The sequence below is a fragment of the Drosophila novamexicana genome, unplaced genomic scaffold, assembly GCF_003285875.2.
Source record: "Drosophila novamexicana strain 15010-1031.04,08,12 unplaced genomic scaffold, DnovRS2.1 tig00000072-arrow-arrow-pilon, whole genome shotgun sequence".
Taxonomy (NCBI): domain Eukaryota; kingdom Metazoa; phylum Arthropoda; class Insecta; order Diptera; family Drosophilidae; genus Drosophila; species Drosophila novamexicana.
The window spans coordinates 1,939,895-1,956,355 of record NW_020824771.1 but is presented as its reverse complement, the minus strand read 5'-3'; the positions used below and the strand labels follow the sequence as shown (position 1 = coordinate 1,956,355).

Genomic DNA, 16,461 nt, shown 5'->3' with positions numbered 1-16,461 from the left:
TAATAATAATAATAATCATAATAAATGTATTATACATACATACAAGCTCAATAATTTGTTGTTTTTCTTTTTTTTTAAGTATATTGAACTAATTTTAAATGTTTGATTTGGTTTAATTTATAATTAATTATATTACTTTGAGTTTGTTAGAATTTTCTAAGAGTTTTTTTTGTTTTTGGTTTTAATGCTTCAATTAAAAGCCTCGCCTAAACACACATACATACACAGTTAAATAGTTGCTAACTTAGTTCTTGGAAGAAAGTTTTCTTTAAATGTTCAATTTGTTTTCGAAATATTTTGATTTGTTCATTAGAGTGTTTAAAAGGATGACAAACTGAAACCTTTGGACTTTATAAAAAATATACAATACACAAAATTTCAATGGGATAAGAAATAAATTATACTACTAGTCCTCATAAAATGAGCCAGGACAAAGTATTCCGCTTGGCCTGACCCATGTAAGTAAATTATGAACAACGAGTCCCCTGAAGAACTTGGAAGAAATAATACAAGATAGTTGAATATTATACACACTAAACTACGGACTTTTTAAAAAATACGTAAACTTTTTTTTTGTATTTATCCTTTTTGTTTTGGTTTTCTTTTTCTTGTTTTTTTTTTTAATAATTAAATAGTTCTTTTGGTTTTGCTATTACACAAATCGTATGCTCACGATGTTTGTTGTGTTTAATTTTTTCTTATTTTCTTATTTTTTTTTATTATTACTTTTCTTTTCTTACGTTTTTTTTTTGGACCCAATGCAACTTGCTTGAGTGAGTACCTAACATTTGTTACTTTAATTAATTAATAGATTGATACTATTTGCAATGCTATTATTTTGTATTATTGCCCGCTTAAAAACATACACAGTAAATTCCTCTAAAATGCGTCTGTTTCGGTTGTTGTTGTTGTTGTTTCGGTTTTGGTTTTGTTGTCGTCTTGTCACCTATATAAAGTAAATAGTGTTGCATTTATTATTTTTTATATTTATTAACGGGTCCTCGCTAATCAAATCCGACTTTGCCGCTTCGCAATTAAGTGTAGTGTGTTTGTATTCTGTACTTTTTTCTATCTTTCCTATATATGCTCTATGTATATGTTTTTTACCCATTCTCGTGTGCAGCTTATGTGTTGTGTTTGTGTAGTATATTATTACATTTTACACATTTAGATAATTTTGTGTGTTGTTTTGGTGTTTTTTGCAAAATTTAATGAAATTATTTTGCATTTAACTCGAAAATCAAATTTTAGAGATTTCTTTTTCTTTTTTTTGTATAGATTACATTTTTGTTTTCTCTTCTGGTATTCCTTGTCTACAACAAATACAATTTAATTTTTAAAAACTTTTCAAGTTAGACTAAACGTAAACGTAAATTAGCTTCAGCTTCTTTAGCATTAACCATACTCCACGGCTGGCTCAGAAGGATGCCTCCACCAGGTAGGTGCCATCCATTGGCTGATTGTTTTGGCTATTTTGAGCATTGCTGGCGGCTGGCATATACTTGCCGCAGGCCTGTAAAGCAGAGCAAAAATGGGATTAGGTCAAAGGTTAATCAGATGTCAATTGTGTCGGCAAAATTTCGTAAATGTTAAACTGATATTCTAGAAATTGTAGTTTTTCTTTATAACTTGTAGCGCTCGAAAGTATGCAAGCTTTTGCCCATTTCACTCCAACAAAAAGAAACTAGGGAGTGAGAGGATAATATAGCTTAAGACTAACTTCTGTCATGTACATGATGTAAGCAGCTGTCTGATAAACAGTCTTTTCAGAATCATATTTAATGCTCTTCGATTAGATATTCGCTACAAAAAGTTCTGTTTAGACAAAGCTTTAGTACATTGTTTTCCGATTTACATAAAATTTCTAGTATTTATATAAAAGAAACTTTATTGTTTATTTATTTTAAAGTAAATTTTTTAATAGATATATGATTCTTTAAGGAGACCGCTCCTTAAAATATGCACTTGAATACGAGAATATGTTTGATTTCAAAATACAAAGCGGCCATTTTGCATACACCCTAAAAGCAGGCAACACTTTAGCACAAAAACCATTTGCTGCCGGCCGTTGATAAAGTGTGGCCTGCTTTTAGGCGGAATATAATCGTAATTTGAATGTGTTTGGTATTTGTTGGATTTGAAGTGTACATGATAAACACACAAACAAAATAAACAAACAACTAAGTACTTAATGTAGAAAAATAGTTTAGCACCCACCTGCACTTGAAACACAAACACCCACAAGCACACACACACATACACACACAAGCACGCACGCACACATTCATAGTTGTAAACACAACATATAATAGATAGAGGGTATATACAGTTGGTGTCTTACCTGATAACGCTGGGAACAACAGCGTCCGCAACAGGATTGCAACAGACCTGCAGCGCTGTTTGTCGAGTGGGCGGGACTAGCCATCGGCGAGGGCGAGCCCGGTCGCTTTGGCTGGCCGTTAAATGGTATTTCTAACTCGACAAATTCACGATCCTTCGGATTTGAGCATTTAAGTGTGAGTACCAGAAAAATTTTACAAAGAGAAACGTAGAATACATAGAGTACAATGTTTGGTTTTACTTTTTTTCTTTTCTTTTTTTTTTATCAATTCAACACAAATATACAGAAAGGAGTTAGGATCTTAAGCCAGGTTATACACACACACACACAAAACACAAACACAGGATTGGATATTATATATTTAGTAATAATAATAAATACTTATAGAGGTTTAGTCAAAACAACAATCAGAACATTAAAGCGGGGGGTAGGGAAAATTTGTCAAACATTAGAACGCTTAAATGTACATTAAAAGTGAATGGTCTTTGGAGGGGGGGCTGGGGCAGGGTGTTGATTTTCGGCACCTAAGCAATGACAATTTTACAATAACACAATAAGAACTGTTTTGTTAGTCAGCCAAGTGATTAAACAGGGCGAGGGCCAAGTGCTTAGCGCAGCAGAACGAGCGTCAGGCGGCAGGAAGGGGAATTTTTTTTCAAAGCAAGCACGAGCGAGCGACTTTTGTGTGCGATTTTAGCTAGCTGTTAAAAACGCGCGCTTCAATTACGATTCGGTTAGTTTCATTTTATAGCTTTGATTGTTAACTGATTTCGAGCACTCATCAAATAGTTGAGATCTGTAAATTCAATTAATGTTCTTATCTGAATCCTTTGAAACAATTCGTCTGAAGAGCAAGCCAAAGATTCAACAATGCGATTTAGTTTTACAGAAATATACGTTGGGTCGGCTGTTAAATTCCGTTTCAATCAGTTTGGATTATATGAAGAATTACATTTTTATTAAAAAAAAAAAACAATAATAAGAATAGTATTATACTATTTAGTTATACTTTAACATGCTTTTTAAATGGCGAAATGATTCATTTTTGTTGCAACCAGATCGAATGTTAAATGCAAGTGCAATAGATTCCGAATCAGTTATTTTGTTCTGTGAACTCATGAGTCTGAAATACTTCAACTATATGTAAGCAATGTGAAAAGCTAACCGTGCAATCGGTATATTTTCCTACAAGTTCGGTTGAAACCTTAATTCTAAACGTACTTGAACTGAATGCAAACCGAATAGAAACCGTTTGGAACCAGTTATCGATCGATCAATACTATAAATACAAATTTCGAAAAATCGAATATAATTCTTAATGGAAATGCTCATATAAATTCCATAATATCATTTTACAGATCCAACAAGCAAATCTTGCATAAATTACCCCATTTGGTAGGCGCTCTTTGATTTCGAATTGTTTAATTTTCAATATTGTTTTTAAATGCTGTTCATTTTATTTAGTTTTAGTTTTTGTTTGGGTTTAGTGTTGACAGCCAACGATTGCATGTGGCGGGTGGCGCTGTTTCAGATCTTTTTTATAGCATTCGCTGGGAGCCTCTTCAAGCATTATTTTTTTTTTCGATAATATTCAATAATTACCAATTAAAAGAACCAACAAAAATAATTTTAAGTTAAAATAGAACAGAGCACATAGCTTTCAACACAGATCGTTTGCTGCTTTAAAAACGAACAACAACAAAAATAAAAAAAATACGTAAGAATAAAATGCACCGCGTAAATGAGAGAAAGAGAGAGAGCGAGAGAGATAGAACAAGAGATAGTGAAAGAGCAGAACGGAACTTAAGTACAAACCGAAAGCACTTACTTTTAGACAATTTATTTACGTTCAGTTTCGATATTTATAGAAGGGAGTCATAAACATATATAGATATATATTTTCTGCTTGATTTCATGAAATTTAACTTGTTTTTGAAATTTGTTGTTGTGGGTTGCGCTCGCTGGTTAACTTGAAGTTAGCCAAACCCAATGCAACATGTAGGAAACATGACACAAATGGCAAACTTTGAACGTAAACGTAAAACTTAGGATGAAACAAATCACATCTATTGATACTTATATCGATTTATATAGAATACAAATGTACAAAATAATAATTAATAATTTTGCACATCATCATCATTATTAATAGAAATGCTGAAGGTTCTTCTTTTTATTATATTTATATGCATGTATGTGTATGTATATGTACGAAATTTTTTTTATCAACGTGCACGCACAAGATTTCTGAACTGTGCCACTGTTGCAACTGTTGTGGAACTGTTGCTGTTGTTGTTGTTGTTGCTGTTACTGTTGCTGTTGTATTTGATGCTGTTCTAGTTGTTGTGTCGCTTGTCATTGCTTGCCTAACGAGCACAAGGCAAAGGTAAGAATTATTGGCTACTAGAAAGAAGTTCAAATGTTGCTACATCTGTCGAAAAGAGAAACACACAGAGAAACGAAACAAAGATGTCTGATAAATCAACATGTAAATTAAAAAAAAGAAACGACAAAGAATATAAATGAAAAAGGCGACAAGAAACCGCACGACGTGTTGGCCTGATAATCGATCGAGTCCTGCAAATAAGACTCGTCTCATTAGGTATACGCACCGTTGTCTTTTCGAGACACCGCAACAAATGATGATGCTGCAGCTCAAAGATATCCTCATCCCTGTAATTATCATCCAGCTCAATGCCCGACTCCTGCGCTGCCCAGCGCGCCTCCGCCGCCTTCTTCTTATTAACGAACGCCGCTCCCGAGGAAGCCTTCGCAATGCGTATGCGCGCCAGCCGAGCTTTCTGCATGTGCACAAAAGAGAGCGCAGTATATTATTAAGAGGCAGAGAGAGAGAAAGAGAGAGAGAGAGAGAGAGATAGAGAGAGTGGTAACATACCCGCTGCGCTTTACGCTTGTCCGCACGCTGGTTCTGATGATAAATTCTACTAAAGTTCGATACAATAACAGGTACAGGTAAGGCGATCACCAGCACTCCGCTGAGCGAACAAACGCCGCCGACTATTTTGCCAGCTATTGTCTCCGGCACCATGTCACCATAGCTAGGAAGGAAGTTTGCAATAAAATTAAGATTTTTAACTCAACTTTAACTTAAAGATTACAGCTGCTTACCCCAAGGTCGTCATTGTGACAATTGTGTACCAGAAGGCGGCCGGTATCGATGTGAAATTGGTGCCATTTACATTTTTCTCGGCATAGAACATGACCGTGGCAAATATGATGATGGCCATGGCCAATGAGAAGACCAGAAAGCCCAGCTCACTGGCGCACGACTTGAGCGTATAGCCGAGGATGCGCAGACCCTGCGAGTGGCGGGAGAATTTGAAGATGCGAAAGACGCGGAACACACGCAACGTAACAAAGGCGCCGCTAACATCGTCGTTGTCCGTGATGCCCAGGCCAATGTAGTAGGGCATAATGGCGACCACGTCGATGATGCTCATGACGCTGCGTACAAACTTGCAGCGATCGGGCGCCGCGAACAGACGCAGCAGATACTCGGCGGTGAAGATCATCACACAGGCGGTGTCCAGGCAGAAGAACACAATTTTGTAGCGCTCGCCGCAGGGCAGAGTGCCGGCACGTCCGGGCCGGTGGCCGCAGGGCACCGTCTCCACCACGTTGGCCATAACGGAGACGGCTATGAAGAAGCCGGTCACATAGTAAAAGACCAGCGCACTGGTCGATGTGTGCGGATTCTCAAAGGCACGCCACATCTTCTGGCGTATATTGGTAAGCTGCTGCAGATTCTGGTCGCCATTCTCCGACAGCTTGTCGTCCATGAGGCGTTCGGCGTTCTCGCGCTTGCGATCGCGATAATCCTCATAGCAGCAGTCACCAATGACATCCGGCAGGATGCCAAAGAAGGCCAACTCCTCGTCGTAGCTGGTGAGGCATTCGTGTTTCGGATAATGCAATTTCCCGGTGCGATAATAGTTAAGTATGTGACGAAATATGTCCGGATCCCGATCAAAGAAATACTCTTTGCAATCCTCATCATAGAAAAACTCACGCTCATTCGAGCCCAGCAGCGTGTCCGGATATTTTTCAAGCGTATTGCGCCAGGTCTCGAACCGTCTGCCGGACACATTTATCAGTAGCTTCTCATCGTCCGTTTTGCGACGATCTTTCGGCATCGGAGGCGGTGGCAATGGATGCGTAGCTATCGGCACCCAACCGATGGCCGCCGCCCGTGCAAAGGGCAGCCAAGCGGCGACCGAGGCCATACTGTGTGGTGGAATGTTTCAGTGTCCCAAGACGGTACCGGGGTGGGACGGGGGCGATTTCGAGGTATTCGGCGGTCAATTGAGGCTTTTCTCTCTCTCTCTCTCTCTCTCTCTCTCTCTCTGCACACTTGCGGCGAAGCGTTATCTAGCTATATTTTTAATTTGGCTCACGTGGACTTAGTTCTAGTTAAAGCTTTCACACTTGACGGCAGCTTGCTTCCTGTTAGGCTTATTTGTTTTGTATTGCGTTTTTGTGGGATTTTCTTTGGTTTTTCTTTTAGTTTTTCCTAGATTTGTTGTATATGCTTTACATGTTGCTTTATTATTGTTGTCTTGTTGCCATTTGCAGCTGCTTGCCACGCATTTCTTTATTGCTTAAACGTATTGCTGTCATTTTCGCTTTATTGTTCACGCCGGGATATGGAAAATATTATGTGTTTCTATGCGCTGCACTAATGCAATTTGTGGTAGAGTATAAAAAAGAAAGCAAATCAGAGAAGTTAGACCGAAAAGCCACAAACTCATCTAGTTTTGGGCAATCCACACACACATTGGCAAACACAAGCACACACTGGCACACACACAAACACACACACACATACAGCAGAGTTTAAAATGCCCGCCCACGCAGAGTGAGGCAAATGGGAAGGCGACACGATATAAACAAAATGTAATTTTTATTCTTGTTGTTCAGTAAATGCATAAGCAATATATTTATAGAAATGCCAGCAACTAAAGCGAGGCAATGACTACAAATAAACAAGAAGAACTGTGTAAAGATACATACTAGATTGTCAAATAGGTGTGTAAATAAAGAATTAGAAGAGAAAAAAACGTTCCATTATACTTTGTTTACAGAGTGATAAAGAGCATATTAGTTTTATTTAAACTAAAAACCTGTCTTTAAAATAAATTAAATACAAGGGAATACCCTGAACCTTCTTCTACCAACAACAAATGTAGCTTGCGCTAGGGGAGATACGAAATGAGAGATACCTGACCTGTTGTCTCTAGCCATTAAAACCAAATAGATTGGCTCCGAAATGGGATTTCACTATCGATTTTTATCGATTGCTTTGTAACGAGCCAAGTTATCGCTGATCGGCAGCAAAACTCATACTGCGCGGGCCCTAGAAGGATCTACGCAAGTTTAAAGTCTCCAGATCTTATAGGTTCTGAGATCCTTGCGTTCATACAGACGGACGGACGGACGGAGGGAAAATATAAATACTTTATGGCGTCAAAGAAGCTTACTTCTGAATCTTAAATATATTTGAATAAAAAAATAATACCTTTAGCCATTTTTAATGGTTCGACATAAGTTAATCTTACATTATCAGCCTGCAATACCTTCAGCTGCTACCCGAAGAATTTGTTTACATATTTCTACAAAATTAGTGAGCAATAAGTGTGGATGGTAAACATTTTGTTTAGCTTTATTCCACTTATGTTGCGATTTGCTATAATAAATTGCAGTTGAGTGTAAAATTCTTAAACATTTAAGATTTTTATGACACCGTCTCGAGAGCACATTAAAAATTCTCAAAGACTCCGTTCAGTTGATGGAATTGTTTAAAATTTTCCGTAAACAATGCGCACATGCTCAACAATAGATGGCGCCTCGGCGTATACAATAAAATTTTATGAAATACCACAAGCACATTTCTGGTCTGAACTTTTGGAATTTCCGGTTGTAAATCGTATAATTCTTATCATAAAACTTGTAGACTTTCGAAAAGTTGTTTGGTTTATTTATTTCGCGCAGAGCTCGATATTTCACCTCTTTCTAATAATGATTCAATGGCCCAAATGCAGCATTTCAATAACAAAGTTTTATCTAAATATTTAAACGAGCCGCACAGAAGAACGCCTCCAGCTGGCCAAGTAAAGATACAGATACAGATGCAGATACTGTTATTGACACAGATACAAATACATATATATTACAGATAGAGATACAGATACAAATGCGGGTACTCGCCAAAACATTGAACGATTTTAATGAGTCTGTTGTACTTTCCCCGACAGATAGACGGAACGACCCATCGGCAAATCGAAAGACCGACTACCCAGCTGTCTGAGCGCGTTGGCGTTTGTGAATGGATGCCTTGTGTGGGTGGTGTTTGATGGTTCGGTGGTTTAATGGTGCTCGCCGCATATCGTATCCAAAAATTTATGTGCATTTCTACACAGTTAACACCCCGAAACGGTCCCAAAGTCATTTTGCAACTACAATTAAAACGCCAAACATCTTTGCGCTAGCATTAAGTGTCATTTGCCAACCCGCCGATCGCTTCTTCCCGCTTCTGTGGCATTTGTCTTTAGCCAGTTGACAAAAAGTCATTTGTTTCCATAAATGTCACATTTCTGGCGTGCTCTTGAAGTCTATATAATGTGTTTCTTTGATTTATATAATATTTACGAGCATGACTGGCACGATAGTTGTTAGCATTTAATAGATGACGGGTCGATATGCACTGTAACATATATATATACGCATATAGGGCAGAAAGTGTTTGCATATTTATGGGCGCCGTCAAACGGATTATGAATATTATTGTTAAGAGTTGGGCACTTTATGTCTTAGGTGCGTGGCGCTGCCGTAACAAAAGCCATTAGAAGTTGTTTGTTATTTGATGGTCGTTAGAAAGCCGTTTATAGCCAAAGGCTTACGCAAGTTTCTCGAGTTTCAATATTCAAATATTTGGTTTTACATACGAAATACTAAGATGCCAAGGTCTTAACTAGCGCAACGAAAACATGCCACCGAAATCAATAAGCAAATCAAAGAATATATATTGTACTGTAGAAAGTAAAGCAATTAAAAGATATAATATAATACTTGGCTACCCGAACAGGCTATGGTCGGTTTTTTCCTTGCAACCAATCTTTCAGCTTTTTGAAATCAAATATACACATACTTTGTGATATATTAAATCATTGCTTCAAAAATGTGATTTTTTTTTTGTAAATTTGTCATGAAATATGTCACACATGAAGAGAGACAACTGTAATACCATAAATTATATATTTTTTTGATCAAGAAGCTTTGACTTTCTATGAAAGCTAGTCTCTCAGTTTTTTAGTCTAACATAAATAATTTTTAACAACAAGCATTTGTCAGGGTCTGGTGGATTGGACGACAATAATAGTACTTTATAAAATACAAATATTATTTAATTATAATTTTGGTTCACAAAATTAATAGATTTTAAATATACTGCTATAATAGGTTACTCAACTAATTTGTAAAACATGAATTAGGCAACCATACCTCTAAGAACTTGACACTGAGTATAGTATCTTTTTGTTGACCTTAGAAAAAAAAGTTTACTTTATGAAATTACAAATTTAGTCTGATTTGAATTTCTGTGGCTTTGCATATTAAATATTGAAGCCACTTTGTTCTTGCCCGTAAAACTGTGGACCTATGCGCTTGAGGCATAAACGCACCAGCAGACGCAACTATATGTACATTTACTTTGAAAACTGGCTTGACTTTCCTGAAACGATGTACTTTGGGATAATCTAATAAAGTAATTGCATTTTATAGTTTACATAATGGGATGTCAGCAGCGCAAAGTGTCTAGTCGCCACCTGCTTATCAAAATCAGCGCACATAAAAGTGCACATCCACACACACACAGCCATACACACACCCATACACAGCCACACACACTTAAATACGTAAGCTGGCACACACTTCAAACAGTGGACAGACTCATCGACGATAGACTCGACAGTTCTGTACACACACTTCTGCTTTGGCTCGTTACCTCAACGCTTCAATCAGGACAATCGTGGCGTGGGCGGTGGCATGGGCGGTGGCATGGGCGGTGGCATGGGCGGGGTGGCTGCTCCTTCGGCTCGGATCAGGCGACGTTTGTCAGTGGCAGCCGCCGTGTCGGCCCTTAATGTTTTAATGCCACATTATCCTATCAACAATTTTGCTGGCATAGGTCGACCTTGCTGTCGGTTACTGTGCCCAAATGGAAATTAATCAATGCCGTTTGCTTTGCTCTTTCATTGATGTTGACTTGACGTCGCCTTGCTGACGTCGCTGGCCGGGCGCCTAGGTCGACAACAACAACAACAACCAGAACAACATGAATCGACAACAACAACAACAGCCAGAATTGACGTGTGCGTGTTGTGCGCCATCAAAATAAATTGTCAAACATCAAATGGCTGGAAAAACAGTCCCAGCAGCCCAAACAACACCTAATATGGAGGCAGTCGACAAGGGGCAAGGGGCAAGCGGGCGGCGGCGCTTCCGTTACCTAAACAAAGGCGCCACATGTCCTTATTTTGCGGGCTTCATTAATTATTTGCGTAGCTTATTTTAGCCAAATCTTGTTGGGCCCTAATTATTTGTTGTTGCTTAAGTTGACATAATACATTTATTTTTTCTATCTGGCAGCGCGTCTCAAGGTTATGGTAATTGGCGTTATCTTAACGCAGAGTGCAGCGGCAAGAAGAAGAACAACAACAATGACCCAAAGTCGTATATTGATGCACATTCATCCATTCACAGCGCGCGCCCATAAACCAACATTGTATACAATTTGTCTTTCAGTTGTTTGTCAGTTGCCCTTGCAAAAAAAATTATTGTTGGGGGTAATTGACTTGTTTCTAAGCCTTGTGATGGGCATATATAACATAAACATTTCACTCACAACATTCAAAATCCAAATCCAAATAGAAAAGTGAACAAATAAACAATGATTGTAATTATTAAATATTTGAAGCCAATCGGAAGCTCAATAAAAAGTCAAATTACAAGTAAAGTTCATTTGAAGTTTACAGATTATTCAGAAAACAACATAAAATTATTAGCCATAATTCTTTTTCATGTTTTCCCATATTAGAATGAGTTATACAGTATAATATGTCTTCTTAGACCTCGAGAAAAGTAATTACATTCTTTTAAAATAAAAATCGTAATTTAAATGCAATTGTTTTGACTTTTCAGCTTGAAATGCGCATTATATGCTTTTTATAACATTTTTTTTAATACTTTTATAAACACCAGGAGTTTCATTTATTCGACTTTTAATGAGAAGCGTCAAAACAGGCACATCATGTTTATACGAGTAAATCCCATAAATCCATAAATTCCAGACATACCAATGTTTATGTGCTTAAATAAAATAGCATCAATCAAGTATTTAAGAACATATTTTTACTGCTGAAATATTTGTAAACCATATTTCAATACCCCCCTTAATATATATTGAATGCACCTATAAATAAATATATATTATGTACCCACAGACAAATAGTGCATCCGCAATTCGTTACAACCTTTTCAATTACTTAAGTATTTTCACAAATTCGTGTTACTTTTCTGAACGCCGTTTTTTGTAGTTTTGTTTATTGTTGAGAACTGCGCACCCCATTACCAAAGACCTTCCTCTCCACGCAGCTCTTGTTAGTTAATGGATGAAATACACGTAAAATCTACGGAAATCCTGTGCATTTTTTGCGAGGGACCCAATTACGGGCCTTATTATGAGTTGACTTTTGCTTCACGTCTAACGTTTTCTCATTTTCTTGTCTCCCTCTCGCTCTCTCTCTAGCCCCCTCTTTCTCTCGCGCGTCTTGTGTAAATTACCCGCTCTCACTCTCTCTCTCTCTCACGCACGCTCCCTTGCGGCCGCAATTTCCTAGTTTCGACCGCCGGAACCGCCAAATTCGCATACTATTAAAAAAAATATATGGGACATTGCAGGGAAACTCAAGATGCTTTCGGTTCATAAACGCATTTTTATGTCTGTGCATTTTCATTTTGTGTTTTTATGGACAATACGTTAACAATGTTTACATTTAGTTGTGTGCTATATTTAAACAATAACAGCACACACACAAACACACACACACACACGTAACTGTCCGTTTCTTGTTGTTGCTGCCTTTGCTCGATTTTGTTTACAAGCAAGTTTTGTATGTTTTAATTTTTTTTTTTTGGGGTCTGCGTTGGCGGCATTAGAAAACCAAACTATTGAAAATTTCCAAATGCAGGAATAGACCAGAGAGCAGCCAGAGCGAGAGAAGAGCCAAGTCTGCGCCTGCCCAGAGGCCCCAGGGGGGATTTTGAATGTGGGTGGTTAATTTTGGTTTGGGTCGCTAGGCGGTATTTTTATATTTATTTTATTTCATTTTTTTTATTCATTATTTGATTTTTTTTTTTGTTTTTTTTTTTTTTTGTGTCGACGTCGACTTTGTCGTCGTTGTTGGCGTCGTCGGCTCAACATTAAGAACGTTCTGCTGTGCCTGTCTCTGCGACTTATGAGCATTTTATAATTTTGCGTCCGGGCTGCTTAAGAGACGCTTATGTATCCATCTCCCCAGCCGCCCACCAACTCAATGGACGATGGGTTTCTTTCGTGTAATACGAGGCTCTTGTTACGTTAATGTGAGAATATTGAAAAACTTTACACATTGACTATTTTAACAATGTTGATTTATCATTTATAACAGCATAAAATGACAATTCTAAGCGGACAATCGTAAATTGATGGCCCGAAAATTAATAAACAACCTTTCAGGCGAATTGATTGATAGCACAAAATAGAACTAATGGCAAGAAGATAATGTAAATAATATATTTGTTTTTATTCTATTTAAAGTTTAATGTATATATATTTCTTCTTTAATTACATCATAAATAAAATAGTTTTCATTGTTTGTTTTGCATAAAACAATCTAATTTGATTCAATTTAGAAGGCACTTTCAACTTGCCGCTTGCTTCTTGGTCAACGATGCGTATGCTTATTATTAATTTAACATATTAAGTACACGCAATGGTGTACAAAACAAAGCCCAGCATGCGATTGCAAGCAAAAGCTAATTTATTATTTAAATTGCCTGCACACATTCGACAATCAGATGATAAATTCTACAGATGGGCAAGGCAATGGGCCAGCCATGTCCCCGGGTCATGTGCAAGCTTTTGGATTGCAGAATAAACTAGATGCCATTCAAACTAATTGCGAAACTCATAAAAAGCGAAACGACTTTAGAGAGAGTTGTGCTTGCTTATCACTGGAACGCATCAGCAATCCCGAAAAACTTTTCGGTCGCATTTAACGCACCACTGAGGACAAGGCGCCCGAGCACAGCAGAGGGACGGGACGGGCCGGGACGGGGCGAAACGTAGTCGAAACAAGAACGTGCAAGTGACCTCAACGGGGATAATATGCAGGATGTGTGGAGACGCAGGGTACTCGAAGGCAATGGCGTAATTTATGTAGGAACGCCAAGCCTTTCAAGCGTGAAATGTGATTATATCTGCAAATAATCTCACATATAGCTGTGGGCGAAGTACATATGTATGTATGCGATGTGTATGCCAGGGCTGCCAAAGTAGCATTGATTGAAACGATTTGAGAAACAATAAATATTCAACTTATCATTTTCAAGAGCCATTAGAACAATCAAAAATACTTAAAAATAAAAAAAAATTTGTATATATCGCTCATTCATATTTGACGAAGCTTATGTAAGAGGAAGAAGTTTGAGATTATATAAATATGAAATCAATCATTTTCAGGAATTAATGAACAACATACAAACTAATTTTAAATAATAAAAATAAATATCGGACGCAGCTTATAGTAACAAAATAAACATTTTCCCTGGTTTATTCTTAGTGCAGATCTGATATAACTGTCGAGAATTCTTTAATTATAAAATATTTGTGAACTAATGCATCTTTTGTTATATGCATAAATAGTCTATTTTAAACAAATTGTTATCAAGGCTGTGCAAGAACTTTGAACCGCAACTATTTGTAAACATTTAAACTTCAAGCGAACCCAATTGCGATATATTTATGAAATGTAGAAAAGTTCGAAAAATACATACTGTAAAACAATTAATTCTCTATAAATATATATCTCCATTTGTCTAATATTCTTTTCGCTATTCACATGCCCAAGCTTCCAGAGTGATAAGAACTCACTGCGTCAAATCTCGAAAATCCTTGAAAACCAGCGCGAAACCACTAAACCAAGGCGGAATTTAAAGCTTTCAAGGGATTTGCATCTGTGCTGATAATACAAAAGCAACAATAAGTAACAAACACAAATGCAGGAGGGCCGCAGTAGCAGCTGCTGTGCATCAAGCGCGTCATAAACACGCACACACGCACACACACACACACAACGGCTCTGACACGTGCATGCAAAGAGTTATGCCAAGCTATATATCTGCAAGTGTATATATGCATGTGTGTTTGTGTGTGTGTGAGTGTGAATGTTGATGCGTGCGTGAGTATTAATGTGGCTTTGTTGTTGCGCCAAAAACCAAGCCAAGGATTTTTCGCACATTTGCGCCAGCAAATGGACTGTTTGGACTTTGCTGCTGCTGCTTGCTGCTTACTGCTGCTGCTGCTGCTGCTTCTATTGATACTGTGCGCTCTTTCTCTCCTACAGACGACCTTCACTTTCACACTCAGAGAGCGCAAAACAGCCGCCGCGACCGTCACCGTTAGTTTTCGTTGAATGACTTTCTGTTGTTGTTGCTGCTGCTGCTGCTGCTGCAGCTGCGGCTCCTGACTGATGCACATTAAAATTAAAAGCGGGTGCACGTTATTTGGGCCAGCAGCTTGTTTTTGTTGTTATTATTATTATTATCTTGCACGCAACGGGGCGTAATTCCAATGAGATATTATACATTTATTATTATCAACACGATTTTTGTACAAGGACAATTTTGTATTCCATTTTCCTTTCTATTTTTTTTTTTGGTTTGTGTAGGTGTTCCTGCACGAGGCGACTGACACTGTGTCGTCTCGTCGTGCAACAACAACATTCGCGCGGATACACACATTTTCACAAATCAAAAAAGCATACGAATGTTGCTACACACACACATACACACACACACACAGAAACGCGCATCCATACACAATCTAACCCACCCACACGCACACACACACGCACAGTTGCTTTTTGAAAGAAAAAAAATCGCTCACACATACAGAGAGACGCACAAATAGCGCGTCTAATGTTCCTTTTTATTATGGATTTTCCGCATCAATATGTTTGATTAAACAATTAGTTTATTAATATTTCAGTTAGCTTTTGTTATTGTTGCCTTTTGTAGTGTCTGTGGTCATTGGTATGTCAAACACACACATTCACACACACAAACACATGCGTTTACAACCAGGCACTGACACTTACATTCATGTATTTTGTGTGCGAGTGTTGTGCGTGTGTAGTTTACATTTTTACACTTGCTCTCGTTTTAGCTTTTTTCACGCTTCCCGCACATTTTTGCCTAACGCTTTTGGCTTTTATTTTTACACTATATTTTGCACATTTCTTTTTCAGCGTTTGCTTGCAACTTGGAATTATATTTTTTTTCTCTTGTTTCTTTGCTTAGCTTTGCCTGCACGCACGATTTCCAAAGTCCCGATGTGTTCAAACGTTCTCGACAAACTGAAAGAACGGAAAGTGAAAAGCGCGCAGCAGCAGCAGCAGCCGAAGAGCAGCAGGGTTGCTGCTGCACCCATCTGCGTCTCCTACGTAGTCGCCTGCTGGCCATGTGTAAATCCACGGCGCTCTCTTCGACTGGCAATCCGGGACGCGCTCTCTCTCTCTCTCCGCGCAGGCGCACTGCCTCCTGGCGCAAGTGGTGGTCACTGTTGATGTTTCTGCTGCTATACAATGGATCGCAACGCCAATAATCCAAACAAAAGCTTGATCATTATTAAATATCTAATGATTCAAATCTTTCATTATTAAACAAGGTTGGCATTTTTAGCATTGGAGAATTTGTCTTTTTTTTTTTTAACCTTAATTTAGTAGACAGTAAAAGATATAATCATTAGATTAACCCATGGGTTATATCTAAATAATATATTCATG

At 37.9% G+C, this 16,461-nt stretch overlaps 1 protein-coding gene across 4 annotated transcripts; it reads right to left on the bottom strand.

Moving 5' to 3' along the window:
- Nucleotides 1–1,288: 1,288 nt before the first annotated feature.
- Nucleotides 1,289–16,282, bottom strand: LOC115771568 (potassium voltage-gated channel protein Shal). Of its 4 annotated transcripts, none has more exons than XM_030717317.1 (6): nucleotides 15,775–16,282; nucleotides 5,471–7,037; nucleotides 5,238–5,400; nucleotides 4,954–5,142; nucleotides 2,342–2,494; nucleotides 1,289–1,513 (listed from the first exon to the last, which is right to left on the bottom strand). In XM_030717317.1, the coding sequence occupies exons 2-6, from the start codon at nucleotides 6,583–6,585 to the stop codon at nucleotides 1,418–1,420; spliced, it is 1,716 nt and encodes a 571-aa protein (XP_030573177.1). In that variant the 5' UTR covers nucleotides 6,586–7,037; nucleotides 15,775–16,282; the 3' UTR covers nucleotides 1,289–1,417. The 4 variants fall into 4 exon arrangements, with proteins under 4 accessions (XP_030573177.1, XP_030573178.1, XP_030573179.1 ...); XM_030717318.1 differs by having other exon boundaries at nucleotides 5,471–7,032; XM_030717319.1 differs by lacking the exon at nucleotides 2,342–2,494.
- Nucleotides 16,283–16,461: the final 179 nt, after the last annotated feature.